General features: G+C 38.3%; 3 protein-coding genes across 3 annotated transcripts; 1 reads left to right on the forward strand and 2 right to left on the reverse strand.

The window, feature by feature from the left end:
• The first annotated feature begins 2,078 nt into the window (after positions 1 to 2,078).
• Positions 2,079 to 2,843, forward strand: LOC103947725 (probable histone H2B.1). The gene has a single exon (XM_009358668.3). The coding sequence runs from the start codon at positions 2,180 to 2,182 to the stop codon at positions 2,606 to 2,608; it is 429 nt and encodes a 142-aa protein (XP_009356943.2). The 5' UTR covers positions 2,079 to 2,179; the 3' UTR covers positions 2,609 to 2,843.
• Positions 2,844 to 3,802: 959 nt separating this feature from the next.
• On the reverse strand, positions 3,803 to 9,555 carry PAO (pheophorbide a oxygenase, chloroplastic). The gene is made up of 7 exons (XM_009358673.3): positions 8,865 to 9,555; positions 6,858 to 7,093; positions 6,485 to 6,611; positions 6,009 to 6,145; positions 5,373 to 5,532; positions 4,441 to 4,719; positions 3,803 to 4,327 (listed from the first exon to the last, which is right to left on the reverse strand). The coding sequence occupies exons 1-7, from the start codon at positions 9,306 to 9,308 to the stop codon at positions 4,073 to 4,075; spliced, it is 1,638 nt and encodes a 545-aa protein (XP_009356948.2). The 5' UTR covers positions 9,309 to 9,555; the 3' UTR covers positions 3,803 to 4,072.
• A 4,447-nt stretch (positions 9,556 to 14,002) lies between these two features.
• LOC125479441 lies at positions 14,003 to 15,293 on the reverse strand. Its single transcript, XM_048588719.1, has 3 exons — positions 15,027 to 15,293; positions 14,841 to 14,927; positions 14,003 to 14,069 (listed from the first exon to the last, which is right to left on the reverse strand). The coding sequence occupies exons 1-3, from the start codon at positions 15,107 to 15,109 to the stop codon at positions 14,003 to 14,005; spliced, it is 237 nt and encodes a 78-aa protein (XP_048444676.1). The 5' UTR covers positions 15,110 to 15,293.
• Positions 15,294 to 16,418: the final 1,125 nt, after the last annotated feature.

Consider the following 16,418-nt stretch of genomic DNA (forward strand, 5'->3'; position numbering starts at 1 on the left):
TCTTCTTCTTCTTCTTCTTCCCATTTTTCCCACTTTCTTCCTTAATTTTCCAACTGTGCGGTCAAGCACAGTTTTTCGGCGGATGAGGGCTTAAAGTTGGTGACGACGTTGCGGCCACGGAAGCGCTGTGCAGCAACGTCGTAGGCCCTGGCGGCCTTGTCCTCTTCGTTAAAGGTACCTAACCAGACGCGCTGGTGCTTCTCGTAAATCTGGGCACCCCAACATCCATTGGGCTGCGGGACCACGCCTTTGTACTTGGAGGAAATGAGCTTCCGGGACTCGGCCTTGACGCCGCCAGTGCCGCTACTGCTGCTAAGCTTGGGGTCGAGAATCACGCTGCTGGCGCCGCTGCCCTTCTTCTTCTTCTTTCTGGACTCCCTGCTTTTTCTTATTCTCTCTGGACTCCCTGCTTCTTCGTCGTCTCCTCGCTGAAGCTCGCCAATGAGGTGCTCCACACCCAGGGAGTCGAATTCAGGTCGAGGAAGGCGTGACTGTATCGCCTGGCGTCATGTAGGCCGGGCAAGGGCTCATCACATTCTGAGCCGGCCTAGAGATCAGCTTGGGCTGGGTGCCAGCCTATCTGCTCGGCTGGAGTGGATTGGCTGGGTGCCTGGCCAATAATTTCGCTGGGTGCTGGCCTAAAGGTTCCCCAGTGGAACTGCTCTAAAGATATTGAAGGTTTCAAGCTTCTTGATTTGCGTGGGTTGTGCAAGAATTTGGTCTCGATCTGCAGGTGAATATCTGCAACTATCGTTGATGCCGAGAGGTGGGGTGCCGTAGGTCTGGGGCACTGGTTGTAGGAGTTGGTTGTGAAGAGGACCGACGTTCACCAAAACTTGGGCCTAGCTGAAGCATGGGGCTTCGTGATGGTTGCTGTTGAGAAATGACGACGAGATTGATGAAGACGACATTTCTGGAGGGGATGAGCGAAGAGAGAGACATCGTTGGTGGCTGGGCTTCGTGATTAAGTTGCAGGGGTTGATTTGAAGCTCTGGCAGCGAGAAGGATTGGATAGCTGAGATTTTGAATCCTTGGTTGTAGAGTTTTTTTTATTTTTTTATTTTTTTTATTTTTTTAGGTTATGAGGTTGCAGGTGAGCATGGCATCAAGGAGAATGCACCGGGGGGGGGGGTGTTATGGGGAAGGAATTGCATCCTCTCCTGAGCTTAGGAGCCTCCTGACCAATACACAAGGGGCGTTGGATTTTGATCCAACGACTACAAACAAAGAATATCTAAAAGTTATAATAATTGTAGCTATTGGATTAAAATTCAATGGTTCTTGTGCGTTGGTCAGGAGGCTCTTGAGCCCAAGCTAATCCAATGGGGACGGAATTGCTAAGCGTAGTGGTGGGACCCTCTTCATTATTTTGATATTTTGCTACAAAAAAAGGTTCTTAATTTTTTCAATAAATCATGAATTTAATATTTTATTAATTTATCAATCCAGTTGGAAGAGTGAGTAGGCCCGTTGCCTACCACGTCAGCATTTAACAGTCAAATTAATAGAAAATTTAATGGAAGTTTGACATTGTAACAAATTCATAAGTTGAGGTATGACATTGCAATATTTGAAACATAAGGTATGAATTGTGGTTTGACCAAAATAATTTTATGCAAGTTACCCTGTTTAAATATTCTAATTAAATTTTTTCACAAAGCCACAAAGGTGTATATATAAATTTTTTTAATTAAAATTGAAAAATAGGAAAACTGGACTAAATTCAACAACAGTTCAATTTTTGAACCTAGATCAATAAAATGAAATGAAATACGGCAGTGCGTTTTGGGTATGGATTGAATCTTGAATTGTGCATTCTTGAATGGAGGGATCCAGTTCCAGATTCGATTAAAATACAAATTATTTTCACCAAATCGCGCCTTAAAAGCCCCAAACCCGCCAAACCCAAAAATCCCAATTTAAAAATAATTCTGAACAAATTCTACCGCTCAAACAAAACCCGATCTCCACCGTCTATTCTATCCCCGAACATCCAATCGCTCCACGTCACTGATCCGCGCAGCACCAACACAACCAATCAAATCTCATCACCTTCCCCTATATATACAGAATCCCAAATCCAACCCATCTCATTCACTCACAACCTTCGTCTCAGATAGCTCTGTATTTTCCTCCTTTTCTACAAACCCTAGTTTTTTTTTCCGAAAATCTGACACCAATGGCTCCCAAGGCAGAGAAGAAGCCGGCCGAGAAGAAGCCCGCGGAGGAGAAGAAGGCTGAGAAGGCCCCCGCTGAGAAAAAGCCCCGTGCCGAGAAGAATCTCCCCAAGGATGGCGCCGGCGAGAAGAAGAAGAAGAGATCGAAGAAGAGCGTGGAGACCTACAAGATCTACATCTTCAAGGTCCTGAAGCAGGTCCACCCAGACATCGGAATCTCCAGCAAGGCCATGGGGATCATGAACAGCTTTATCAATGACATCTTCGAGAAGCTCGCTCAGGAGTCGTCGCGGCTCGCGAGGTACAACAAGAAGCCGACGATCACTTCACGGGAGATTCAGACGGCGGTGAGGTTGGTGCTCCCTGGTGAGCTCGCCAAGCACGCTGTCTCTGAGGGTACTAAGTCGGTGACCAAGTTTACTAGCTCTTAAGGATTTGGAGGTTGGGAAGTGGGTATTTGGGGATGGCGATGGAATTAGGGTTTTTAGGTGTAAAGTTTGAATTTGGGGCTGGGATGTCGAAGGGGTCGGATGTTTAGGGTTTTATGGTATTTTGAAATTTGCTTTTGTTGGAATCGAATTGGAACATCTGCTTGATGATTTCTGGATACAATGGAAGGTTTTATGTTTTGCTAACTTCTGGAAATGTTATTTTTATTTCGCTTAATTTCTTGCATTTGTTTTGCATTTAATTTTGATTATTGTATAAATGATTAGGAATATTAACACAAAATTATGAGTTGCAGAAATTGAATTGGTTTTGGATACTTAAACACTAATGAGCAGTGAGATGGACGGTGGAGATGGTAGTATCGATGCATTTGACACTAGTTTTCCAGTGAGATGTACGGTGGAGATTGTACATGAAGTGATGCAAGTTTCCATTGAAGTAAAATTGTACAGATGGAAACAGGACTTGAACTGTTACCCTGGATTTTGACCGTACATGAGATATGGTGATTGAGTGGAGGAGTGGTGGAAAACAACTTACATGGTATGAGTGTTTTGTCATTTTAGAGTTTTTCTTAGAGCGGGGGAGGGTAGAGAGGAGCGTGAAACACGAACAAAATTAACTAAAAATGTGATAAAATAGACGGCTGTGACTATAGTGGCGCATATAGCTACGATTTACTCTACTTAGTAATTAAAAAACTATTGCTACAATTGCGTACACAATGTACAGTTCAAATCTGTGTGCATCGTGTATTTATTTTTACACAAACACCTATATTTGTTATCCCTATCCTACATTTAATTTTCGACTAAACAGAAATGCACGAAACTAGTATCTAAGGCCTTGCTGTCTTCTCTCCCCGAGTCTAGCTGTCTCCCTCTCGGTGTGACGATGGTTTACAAGACGAGAGAGTATGGATGTGCAATTGCAGATGTGTTGATATGGTTGACAACGACAATGGTTTTTGTAGCAAGTAGCTTAGGGTTTTATTGTGAAAAAGGTGAGTCAGTGATTGGGAATCGAGAGGCTGTACAAGTATCTTGGTGTATTCTTTTATTCTAGTAGGAAACATAGGATAATAATTGGATTAGATGGCTTTGGGTTTTTGGTTTGGGACCATTGCGCCAATCTATAATGGCCTGGACAATTCTATTCAAAGGTGAAACAAGGAATACAAGGCCAACCTTGCATTTTATTAATGAAAAAGGCCCAAAAAAAAAATTATAGGCTTAGAAAATGATACAAAGTGTATTATTTTACATATTTTCTTACACATATTTTTCTTTTAAAAAAACTAACATATTATTCAATGTTTATTCACATATTATGTAGTAAGTTGAATTAATTTATATGATGTATAATAAAATTACTTAAATCCGTCTAAACCACCTGATTAGCATCTAGCGTTTTTTAGAATATTGGCTCGATCATAATCCATAACTCTAATCAATGTCAGCGTGTACATAATCTACAAACACGAAATTCTTTTCGAGTTCATGCAAAGCGTAAGCCAAGCCAGCACTCAGAAGCGCAAAACCTGCCAAAATGATCCGTAGCTGCAGATCCGAAGGAATCCCGGTTGATGCACAGAAAACAACGGTTGCCCCAACTAGCAGCTTCTGCCATGTCTGGAATGCTGTATAAGCTTTCTTACACGAGGAGCATTTGAGGGTGTGCTGCTCGAATCTATCCAGCATCTGCATAACAAATTGAAAATAGAAACCCGGAATCCATAATCTAGTTTTCATTTCGAGAAATGAATGAACTGCTTATGTGTTTATTTTCTCTGAGTGGGAGAAAGACTCCTCACCTGACGTTTTGATAAAACCATTGACGGTAAGGGTTGTTGGTCACGAGTACCAAACCACTCGGGTTGGCTGTTGCCATGCCGCCTCAGCCAGTTTCGAAATGCCAAGACAAGACGATCTGCTTGTGTCGGAGTAAATGTGATTTTTGTGTACTGCTGATTAACATCACCAGATTCATCCTTGGATTTGGCATGAAAGACCTTCTCTTGGCCCTGAAGGACAATCATGTCTCCGTCATACACCTTATTTGAAGTCCAATGCTCTTGCCATCTAGGAACCACCTGAAACAATTACATGTTGAAAAATAATGGAAAACCAAGGTTGTAAGGATATAAACTTTGAAGAAGGAAAAAAATAAAAGACAAATATGAACTTTAAGCCTCTTATGAACGTTGTGTTTCAGATTGGTTCAGTGTTATTAAGCTAAAAAATCAGTAGAAGCAAAGCATGAAAGCAAGCAAGATCAATATATTTCACACAAATCAAAGTTAGAGTCTTTGGAAGCTCATTCAAAAGTGATATTGTTTCTTATAGCTTATATGGCATCAGATGCTGGGATTGGTGTTCACCAATAGGAAAAGTTAAACCCTTCTTCTATGGTTTTATAACTTCAAACCCTTCTTCTATGGTTTTGTAACTTCAAACCCTTCTTCTATGGTTTTATAACTAATCACACAACTTATTTCATGGAAAGAGTGTTCGTCAATCAGAAAAGCTAAACACCAAGTGCCCGAAGGAGAAACTTCACATATCCTCTCAGAATTTGGAAATATTGTCCGAACCCAACTTATAATGAGAAAAAGAAATTTACTTAAACATGAGAGATTCCAATTTCCACCAATAAGGATCAACTTGCTGGACAAGATGTGCTGGTTCACCTAAGATGTTGTTATGAAGTACAAAGTACGAAATAAGATAACCACAAATTTCTTACCTGCCACCAAGCAGGCCCTGGCATGCTAAACTGGAAGAAATTTCGAGCACTACATACAATAGAGCGAGTCTTCCCTGGTGCCATTGGAACGTTGAAGGAGCAAATCCATATAACCCATTTTTGATCTCCAACTACTGGAAGCTTTGTGTCAATCTCTATTCTGGGTACAAGAAAAGGAAACCAAGTATGTTTAGTTTTAGGAGCACGTAATTAATTACAATAAGACCAGATAAAATATATTATGGATGGAGTTTTCAATGTTATGTATGTTGTACAAATAAAGGACTAGAGAATGCCTCTAGGACATGCCATATTGCTCTCAAACGATATGACGATCCTTTGTAAATTTTGTAGAACTGACAAATATTTCTTCAATGAGGAAGATTGACGTTTAAACGTCACATTTTCTTGGAAGTTTCTCTGTTTGATTTTGGTTTGGAAGTATTCTTACAAAACCAAACTAAGAAACAGCTCAAGATTCCTAGCCAACAAACATTAGACTTTACTAATGTTGTAGCCCTACATCAATTACATATGAAGAAATCAAGGAGTTGAGGACATGTAAGTCCAGAACAAACATAATTCATATCTACAATGTTGTATCGTTTACTACTTATACAAGAATGATGAACTTACTTATTCAAATAATAGCAAGGCGCTATAAACTCAGCAGTAATTCGTGGGTTGCCATCATTTGCTCCAGAAAAACCCCAAGGACCACTATCCTCCAGTTTAAATGGCAAAGGTTTGGCTCTATCTCTCCTTCCAGTGACCTATTAAGTGATTTCACCATTAAGCAAAATGGAAATTTCTATCTATCAGAAAGTGTACTTAAATTTCCAAGTTTCAAAGGAAAAATCAAAATGCGTGCAAAATCAAACTAATGACTCAGAGCCTCAGAATGATATGCAGAAAAGTTCATAAAACATAGAACAGGCACAAATGCGTATAAGAAACTTTGGAACATTTATCCTCTTAGAATATGCTCATTTTACTAGAATTCACCATTACGATTCTAACTGCACGCCTTTAACTGCTCAAAGAACGTACCAAGAGATTTGCTTGAATACCAAAAAATGAAAGAGACTCCAGGTTTAGATCCAGTCATATACCTTGTGATGAGCGAAGTCAATGTGGGAAGGATCAGAGACATTTTCCATAAGGGTATCATAGCCATAGAACAGATCACGCTGGATTGTCACTGACGAAAACTCAGGTTTGCTAAATTCATCTGGCAGCCTAAACATTAAAAAATTACCATCATCAAAAGATCATTAAATTATTCAGAACATAACAATTAACAACTACCCATATTAAACAGCCAAAAAAACACTTCAAGCACAGTATTCAACAATCCTAATCAGTATATTTATAAATTAAAGACAACAATCCTAATCACTATATTTATAAATTAATAACAACAATCCTAATCACTATATTTATAAATTAAAGATTCGCAAAAGCGATATAAAATGAATCAATTACATGGGAGGCTTGGTGGCATTAGCTCTTTCCCAACCATTCTCATCCGGCCAAACAAAGAGCAGGCCTTGAGACACCAGCGTAGGAAACCTCGTAGCGCATGCTCTTGGAGACCGAACAGCACGAGCTTCAGGACCTTCAGATGAAGCCTGAGGAATCTTAACACATGATCCACAACCGTCAAATGACCATCCATGGTATGAACATTGCAAGTTTCCACCTTCATCAATCCGTCCTTCCTGCAAAATCAAAATAACTCAATTGAAAACCATGAACCCTGTTCCTCACTTAATCATCCAAAACTTTAAACGCAATTGGATGCTACATTTCATGAAGCTTATTTGATCACTGGCAACGCCTAAACCCAATGGTACTAATTTTAGTAAACCTAATAATTTAATGCAATGACCAAATTGAAACACGAGTCAAAGTTCAGCCACTAATGCATTTGTTGCACCGGACTGTCTCGGATTGGACTAGCTTTAGGGACTAAGTTGGACTGGCTTAGACTAGACTAAGTTGGACTACCTTAGTGAAGCGTTTGATGCAGTGTCGGACTAAGAAGCAGGATAATGAAAATAGTATTGTCACATATAAGAAGTATGAATCAAGAGGCAAATGTACATATCTGAAGTAATCACTTCCTGTTTCTAATTATTAAAGTAAAGCGAACAATCTAGATATCTGAACTAGTCAAACCCAAACCTGTAAGATGATAACAAAGAAATTTACAAATTGTTAAAAGAATAAAGAGAACAATCTATAGCAATTCCCCATACAAAATATAAATGTCGAAAAACTCATACTCACATCTATACTCATTGCCACCGATTCGAGTCGTTGAGAACCAAACTCAACATTCTCAATATGAAACAAGTATGACACCATTGAAGGGCAGTTGTTACTTGTTATTAAACCAAGAAGAACAAAACAATTCACATAATTTCAGAAAGCAACCGTGCCCGACGCTGTAATTGGCGTTCCCGCCCAAACCTTCCCATAACCGATTCATGGTTTCCGCCCCACCCCCGCCTTATCCCATTTAACGAAAAATTGTTACTTTCTTTTTCCTCTGGCAAATTTAACGACATACAAATGAATATATGCTCTGCAACAAAGAACATCACAATTTCTAATAAATTTAATTAATTATACTAATGACTATTTGAGCTGCTTAAGCAAATTTATGGTAAGAAATGGTACAATTTTAATTCAAACAAATGAAAAAAAAAAATCCTGAACTTGTAACGAAAAACAATGCAAATAAACTGCAAAACAAAACACAAAATACCAATTAGCAGAGAAACAACAGAGAGAGAGAGAGAGAGAAAGAGATTTATGAGGACTTACTTTACAACAGAGTGAGTGTGAGGTAAGGGACGATGAAGATTTCAGAGTTCCAGAGTTTTGAGAGGTTGAGAGAAGCGGCGGCGCCTCTAACAAGTAGACAAGGAAGAAGATAAGGAAGAGGAAAGTGGTCGGAGACTTACGAGGACGCCACGGCGGTCGGTGGGATGGTCCGGCGAGGTCGTCGAGCAGGACGAGGACGAGGAATGGCGGGAGGTGGTGGGTGGCGCCGGATTGGGCGAGAAGGATGAGGACGAGAGAGAGGAAGGTCTTAGCAGTCCTCAGGAATTCGGGGGGTCTCGCCAAGAACTTTTAGCGAGGCCTTCAGTCGGAACGAGTGAAATTTAATCCCATTAAACTAGTCCTTCCGAGTAACAGACACTGGTTTAGACTAATTCTTAGTCTATTACAGCCAAACAAACACACCAAACTCCAATTCACTACAGTGTTTATAAATAGTGAGATATATGTTTAAAAAAATTAATAATTCAAACAAATAAAGTTTTTCATTATATGTCACTTACGTAAAAACACATAGTGGATCATGTATTTTCGTTATAATTAAAATTTTCTCCTTTTCAACGGCAATCCCAAAGACCAATCAAGAGATTGGAGGGTTTTTCCTCCAAAATCTCAGCAACCAAACACAACCAAGAAACTTACAGATAGGGGGGCGAGGCGATGAGGACATCTGTCATCGAAAGCGACCCACGATTCACCATCGTACCAGATAACAAGGTCTCGACCCAGAAGCTGGAATGGGGTCGGCAACCGAGGGTCCAAATCTTCAATCAAGGAAACTGGGTACCAATGATCCCTCCAATTGAACTTGCTCGTCGATGTCGCGTCTTCAATCTCGTCCTCAGCTCCGTAATCTTCCCCGTCCGGTTCCCTCTGCCCTTCTGGGTCAGCGGTTTGTGGCGGCGGCGATGCAGGCGCAGCTACTCTCAGAGGAGGTAGATTTTTCGCTCTGCCTGGTAAATTACGATTTGGGTTTTTGGTGGAGATCAAGAAAGGGGGTGTCTTGAGAGATTTGGCGGGTGGCGATGGCGGCGATGATGATGTGAAGATTGTAGGAGATGCAAAGGAAGATAGAGAAAATGCCATGATAGTGTGAAGATTGTAGGGATGCCTTGAGAGATTTAGTGGGTTTGATTCTCACACTTCAGTTCTCTGAATTTCTGCTAAAAATTAGAGAGAGAGAGAGAGAGAGAGAGAGAGAGAGAGAGAGAGAGAGAGAGGAGTTTGCGTGCAAGTTTGAAATGGGTTCCTGTCATCCTGACTTCCTGTTTGTCTGTGCCTGGAGGTAGAGCTAGAGAGTTCCAGTTTTAGCTCCGAGGAGAACGGTAATTTCCGGGGGAAAATTATGTGACTGGCAAGATCTCATTTGTTAGGTTTTGTTTGGTGGGGACGGTGCCCGCCATGAGTAAAGCACGTGAGTTAGAAAAATCAAGATTAATTAACGTTGAATGTCATGCACTGGGCATAATAGAATTTTACCTTCATAGGTGTGAGAAACATATTAAGATAACAAAATTAACAGGTGTTGAAATTGACACGATAACGAATCGGGTCGTTATCGGATAATCCGATAAGCATCTGTTAAATTAACGGATTAATTCGGATATACACCTAGACAATACGATACACGATAAGCAAAATATTAATTTAATAATTTTATAACCCTAAAAAAATACTATAATAATTATATATATATATATATATATATATATATATATATATTAATTGAACAATTTTATACCCCTAAAAACTATTATAAGTATATATATGTGTGTGTATAATTAAATTTAAAAAATTGTGAACCATTGGATCGGCTGAGATTTAATCTCAAGTCTCAGCTGTCCATTGTGCATTAGGTTGGAGACTATCCTTCTCTTCTCTCTCATTCACTCTGATCTCTCCAGTCCAGACCTACTCCCATGCCGTCTCCTTAATCTGCATCTCTCTTGCATCCTCCTCCTTTCACTTCATTTAACTCGACTCCAGTAGGCACAAGAAAACCACACACAGGCAAGCACACGCTAAAGGTATGAATTTTGTATTTTTGGGTATTCTATGGTTTTTTTCAAAAACTAGTGATTTGGGGGGTTTTCATTAAAATTAAAACTAATGGCTGGGGATTTTCTGGGTTTGGGGTTTTTGGGGTTTTCTGATTTTGGAGATTCTGGGTTGGGGCATGTTTGCAAACATTCAAAAAACCTAGCAATCGAGCAAGCCTGCCTCACATTGGCTTCGCAAGCTTGAAAATCACAAAATGACGAGGCAGAAATAGAATCAAGCATTGGAATTTGGGAGTATAGATGTAGACTGCAGTTATGTAAATTAACTTTATTATGTCATGCCATTTAGTCGTATTGTAAGCCGTAAGGTGAGATTCATTACTTAATGTCATATATATATATATATATATATTGGGGATATGTTATCAGGGGACTGGGGAGGTTAGAATTCAGGTGGCCTGTGAGGCAGGCAATGATAGAGTAGTGACACCCCACCTATTTTTGTTTTGCTATAGTAGATGCAATGTCTTAATTATTTGTATGGATTTATTTGTCCTAAGTATTGACAATTGGGTCCTAAGTATTGACAATTGGCAGACATGTCCTTTTTTTTTTTTTTTTTTTTTTTTTTAATTTTAATTATGAACGTCGCGAGTTCATTTGTATCTATCTTTCATTTGGGGTCTATTTACTTGAAGTTAATAAATGGGGTCTATATTTGTTTTCCAGATTTGTAAATTTGGAACAAGCAAAACAATTAAGGCTGCGACCTGCAAGTGCAAGGTATTTTTAATTGAATTGTGAATTTGAAAGTAAATTTGAATTGGATTGTGATTTGTGGATAAGTGAATTGGATTTTGAAATTGAATTGGATATGTGAATTTGAAATGGATATAGATAGGTGAAATTGAATTGCATATGTAAAATTGAAATGAATATGTGAAATTGAAATTGAAATGGATATGTGAATTTGAAATGCATATGGTATGAAATTAGTATGAGCAAGATTTTTCAGTTTTGTTTTTCTTTCTTGAAGCAATGGATGTTGTAAAGCAAGATTTTACAAACCTTAGTGATGGAGGGTCAGTGGAAGTTACAATGGGGGGAATACAACCTGATCATGGAAGTGAAAATACAGAAGATACAAATACAAGTCCGGCAAAGAAAAATGCTAGAGTGATCAAATTAGGTAAGCGACACTTAGGTCTCCTGTTTGGAAAACTTTCAACAAATTGACTACTATTTTTGGTAAAAGTTGTGCTCAATGTAAAGATTGTAAGAAATTGGTAATAGATGACAGTCATCATGGGACAGGTAATATGAATAGACATTTGAAAACATGCCCTAGACCGACTGGTGGATTATTGTCGGTGTCTGAATTCTGTTCCCAAAACTTCGATCTCGTGGTATTACGTGGCTTATTGGTAGAGGCATCATCAATCATAATCTTCCTTTTAGTTTTTTTTGAATATGAGGGAATTAGGGCTTTGTTTGCCCACCCCCCCCCCCCCCCCCCCCGACACACACACACACACACACACACATATATATATCTTCTGATCTTAAGTTACCGTGTAAAAATACAATTAAAGCATGTGTGTTGAGAATGTTCAAAAATGAAAAACAAAGGTTTCATATTTTGTTAGGCTCAGTTGAAGGTAGAATTTGTTTGACATCAGACTTATAGACCTCGCAATGCATTGATGGGTATCTTGCTCTTACTGCTCACTTTGTAGACAAAGATCGGAAATTGCATAAAAGAATTTTAAGTTTTTATCACATGCCTCATTCGCATACTAGTGTTGCATTATCTGAGAAAATTAATGCATTGGTGACTGAATGGGGGATTGACAAGAAGTTATTTTCTATTACTTTGGATAATGTTTCTTTAAATATTTCTTTTGTTAGCATTTTGAAGAATCAATTGAATCTTAGAAGTCTTCTCGTGATGAATGGTGATTTCTTTCATGTGTGTTGTTGTGCTCATGTTTTGAATTTGATAATCCAAGATGGACGTAAAGAAATTGATTCTTCGATGATAAAGATTCGTGAATGCATCAAGTATATAAAGGGCTCTGAGGCTAGGAAACTAAAGTTTTATGAATGTGTTAGACAAGTAGGGATATTGGATGGTGGGAGAGGTTTGAGACAAGATGTCCAATTTTAGTAGTTGTCCTTCTTCTGAAGAGGCATAAAATAATGAAAATTTCCAAGCTTTTGGGATACTTTTATGAGGTTACGTACTTATTCTTTGGGACAAAGTACCCCACATCAAATTGTTCTTCCCTAAGGTGTTCATAAGCCAACTTCAAATTAAGGCAACCATGGATAACTCTGAAAGTTTCATGAACAAGATGGGGACTTACATGTACACGAAGTTCGAGAAGTATTGGTCAGAGTATAGTTTGATTTTGGCAATTGCAATCATCTTTGCATTTTGTGGATTGGACTTACACAAAACTTCATGGCGTAAATTCAGTCAAATTTACAAAGGTTAATGGCAAATTGAATGTTCTTTTTGGTGTGTACTTGGAAAAACTTTCACATCTTGATAATTCAAATACTCCAGTGAATTTAGTGCCTAATCATCAAACAGAATCTGGATATGTTCTCTTTGAGGTAGCCTAAGTTTGTTTTTCTTTACTTTATATATTTGCAGTAGTAGTAGTACTATAAAAAGTGTTTATATTATATTTGAAATTGACATGATGCATGATTCTTCTTACGTTTTTGTTTTTATTTTTTATGATGTAGAATTTTGATAATAATTACGATGGTTCAAGTTCGATTGAAAAAAAAATGAATTGCAGAAGTATTTGAAGGATAAAAGAATAGATAGAAAAGTAGACATAGATGTTCTTTCTTGGTGGCAAATGGAACATTTTCATTATCCAATACTTTCTCAGTTAGCACAAGATGTGTTAACAATTCCTGTTTCAACTGTTGCATCAGAATCTGCATTTAGTATTGGGGGTAGACTACTAGATCAGTATAGTAGTTCATTGTTACCAGAAACAGTTCAAGCTTTGTTGTGCACATGAGATTGGCAATTTGGAAAAAGGAGGTAATATATTTTTATATGGTATAATACTATTGTTTTATTTCTTTTCATAATTATTTTGGTAACCTTCTCATAATTTGAATGGTTTTTAATGTTTGAATTTTCTATACTTAGTTTATGCGGAAAAGAGTTATGACGTGGAAAACCTTACTGAAAACATCATCAATATAACTCTTGAAGGCAATAGATCAAGCCAAAGTTCCAATACAATTTCCTCATGATGATCGATGAAAATTGAGGATTTTCTAAAAGGAATAACATTCAAGTTTTGAGTTCCATTGGTAAGGTTTAAACTTTTGAGAAAAACTTCACAACATTGAAAACAAAAATTCTTTCATTTTGCATATCCTTGCACATTTAATATTTTGTAATAGACTAGTAGTGTATGAATGCTTTTTTTATTAGGCTCTTATTTTCGAATGTAGATGTAGTACTTAAACGACAAATGTGTTTTAATATTTTTGAAGTAATATTTATGTGGCAATGTGTGGTATGTGCAAATTTAAGAAAAATATATATTTTTCTTAACAGGTCATAACGTCGTTGGGTAAAATGACCCAACCTATTAAGGACCCGCTAAGATAATGGTTGTGACACGACACAACACGACCCGTTAAGATAACAGGTTTTACACGAAAACGACATAAACACGACAGACACGACCCTTTTGCCAGGCTTACTTATATGTACTCCCAAGAGCAGATATCATACCATGGTGATCACTTTTTCGAGTAGGTCTGATAGTCAGGTCCAACGTCACGAGAGCCAGTGTTTATATAAGAGCAACTCCACCGTTGCAAAGCCCCCCTTCTGGGGCTATTCACTATTTAATTCACTCAGTGAACAGTAACTGCCTTTAATAAATAGTAACTGTTTTTTGCATATCCACCCCTACACTGAATAGCCCTGGTAATAGGTAATAAAATATTAGTATTTTATTTATTTATAATTAATATTATATTATTTACTTTGTATAAATTAATATTATATTACTAATTTATCTCCATATCCTCCTCATTCTTCCTTCTTCTCTGCAGAATTCCTTCTTCCTTCTTCTCAGCAGATTTGATTCTGCTTCTTCTTCAATTATGTATCTTCTTCTTCTTCACTTCCTTCTTCCTTCTTTGTTTGTTTATCAGAAAACTTCCTTCTTCAATTATGCATCTTCTTTGACAACCATCTTTGAAGAAGTCATGACACTGGCTTCGAGAAAGCACGACGCCGACTCCGGGAAAGCCCACAATGCCGACTTGGCCTTTAAAGAAGACGGATCCGGAGCCTCCGGTGGGTTTGGGTTCGAAGAGGATCCTCTCCACAACTTCCAAGGACGACGGAGGTCGAGTAGCTGTAAGGTTGAGGTGCAGAAATGTAAACGAGGTGATGGCTGACGTTGCCCAGACGTCAGCCTTGCGTCAAGTTGCCTTCGGGTTCTCGGGCTGGCAACTCGTGTTGGGTCTCTCCCTCGAGCCTGCTCGAGCTCCCTCGCCAGCACACGCTGGGCTTGCTTGCTCAAGCTCTCTGCCACTGTTTGTGGGCCTGTCCCTCGGGCTCCAGCACACGCTAGAGTTGCTATAAGGCCCTCGAAAAGTTGCCATCTGGGGTGATAGCGGCTTTGATGGGTCAATGACAGGCTTTGGCGATGACCTGGATAACAAAAAACCACATGATTCTAACTTCTTTTCTCATGAATTAACATAGAACTATAGTGTGTATTCACTCTCTTTGAAATGACAATCTACTTACTCCATGTAAAACGGAAATGTCAAACCTGCAGCTGCAAATATCACCAAACCAGTAGCAACAACTGCATTCCGTGACCGGGCCATTGAGAGTACCACAAGAAACTAAACATGACGTGAACAAGGAAGAGAACTGTTATATTCAGATGGATTCTTGAGTGATACTAAATGAAAAATTAAGTGACTATGAAACTAAACATTTGGCATGCTCCAACTGAACAGTTCCATATAATGCCTCGAAAATTACAGCCCCGTATCAAAGTGAGAATAAACATCTTAGTTCATTTTCATCACTAATGCGCACACCAAGTTTAATCAAAGAAAATGTTCAGCCAACTGTAAAACTGCATGCCTTTAACTGCTCAAAGAACGTACCAAGAGATTTGCTTGAATACCAAAAAATGAAAGAGACTCCAGGTTTAGATCCAGTCATACACCTTGTGATGAGCGAAGTCAATGTGGGAAGGATCGGAGACATTTTCCATGAGGGTATCATAGAACAGATCACGCTGGATTGTCACTGACGAAAACTCAGGTTTACTAAATTCATCAGGTAGCCTAAACATTAAACAATTACCATCATCAAAAGATCATTAAATTATTCAGAACATGACAATGAACAACTAACCATATTAAACAGCTAAAAAACACTTCAAGCACAGTATTCAACAATCCTAATCACTATACTTATAAATTAAAGACAACAATCCTAATCACTATATTTATAAATTAAAGACAACAATCCTAATCATTATATTTATAAATTAAAGATTCACAAAAGCGATATAAAATGAATCAATTACATGGGTGGCTTGGTGGCATTAGCTCTTTAAACGCAATTGGATGCTACGTTTCATGAAGCTTATTTGATCACTAGCAATGCCTAAACCCAATTGTACTAACTTTAGTAAACCTAATAATTTAATGCAATGACCAAATTGAAACACGAGTCAGAGTTAAGCCACTAAAGCTCCAATTTACTTGAACATTTTATTAAAGTATTCAAAAAGCCGAACTTAAGGTATTTTATGGGTTAATTACACTAACACCTCCTGAGGTTTTTTGAGTTTTAAAAAAACCCCCTCAGGTTTGAAACATTATACTAACACCTCTTGAGGTTTTAATTCACTTTTCACAAATACCCCTTTCGTTGATAATATGACTATAAAAAAAACAAATATACCCTTTTAATTAATTACTTAAAAAAATAATAACTTTATAAATAAATAAAAAGAATATCAAATTATATATCAAACATGGCATTGACTAGCATCGATGCCAAACCAGTCCTTTTCACAATCAAACACAGCGCCATTACCGTTGTCAACTTCGTACTTGAATACGAGTATCTAGCTACCCGTACTCCCACCGTCGATGACAATCCAACACCGTTTAG

Source organism: the organism of the source record quoted next, unplaced genomic scaffold (assembly GCF_019419815.1).
Source record: "Pyrus x bretschneideri cultivar Hongxiangsu unplaced genomic scaffold, Pyrus_bretschneideri_v1 Contig29, whole genome shotgun sequence".
NCBI classification, from domain to species: domain Eukaryota; kingdom Viridiplantae; phylum Streptophyta; class Magnoliopsida; order Rosales; family Rosaceae; genus Pyrus; species Pyrus x bretschneideri.

What these genes read in the sequence shown, in the direction of transcription:
- LOC103947725 (XM_009358668.3), top strand. Translation starts at nt 2,180, where the DNA reads ATGGCTCCCAAGGCAGAGAAGAAGCCGGCCGAGAAGAAGCCCGCGGAG.
- PAO (XM_009358673.3), bottom strand. Translation starts at nt 9,308, where the DNA reads ATGGCATTTTCTCTATCTTCCTTTGCATCTCCTACAATCTTCACATCA. An exon ending in CCTTGCTATTATTTGAATAA is followed by an intron (nt 5,533 to 6,008) that starts GTAAGTTCATCA and finishes TCTTGTACCCAG; the next exon opens with AATAGAGATTGACACAAAGC. An exon ending in TGGTTTTATCAAAACGTCAG is followed by an intron (nt 4,328 to 4,440) that starts GTGAGGAGTCTT and finishes TTTGTTATGCAG; the next exon opens with ATGCTGGATAGATTCGAGCA.
- LOC125479441 (XM_048588719.1), bottom strand. Translation starts at nt 15,109, where the DNA reads ATGGCCCGGTCACGGAATGCAGTTGTTGCTACTGGTTTGGTGATATTT. An exon ending in ACATTTCCGTTTTACATGGA is followed by an intron (nt 14,928 to 15,026) that starts GTAAGTAGATTG and finishes TTTGTTATCCAG; the next exon opens with GTCATCGCCAAAGCCTGTCA. An exon ending in CCTTATAGCAACTCTAGCGT is followed by an intron (nt 14,070 to 14,840) that starts GTGCTGGAGCCC and finishes GCAACGGTGGAG; the next exon opens with TTGCTCTTATATAAACACTG.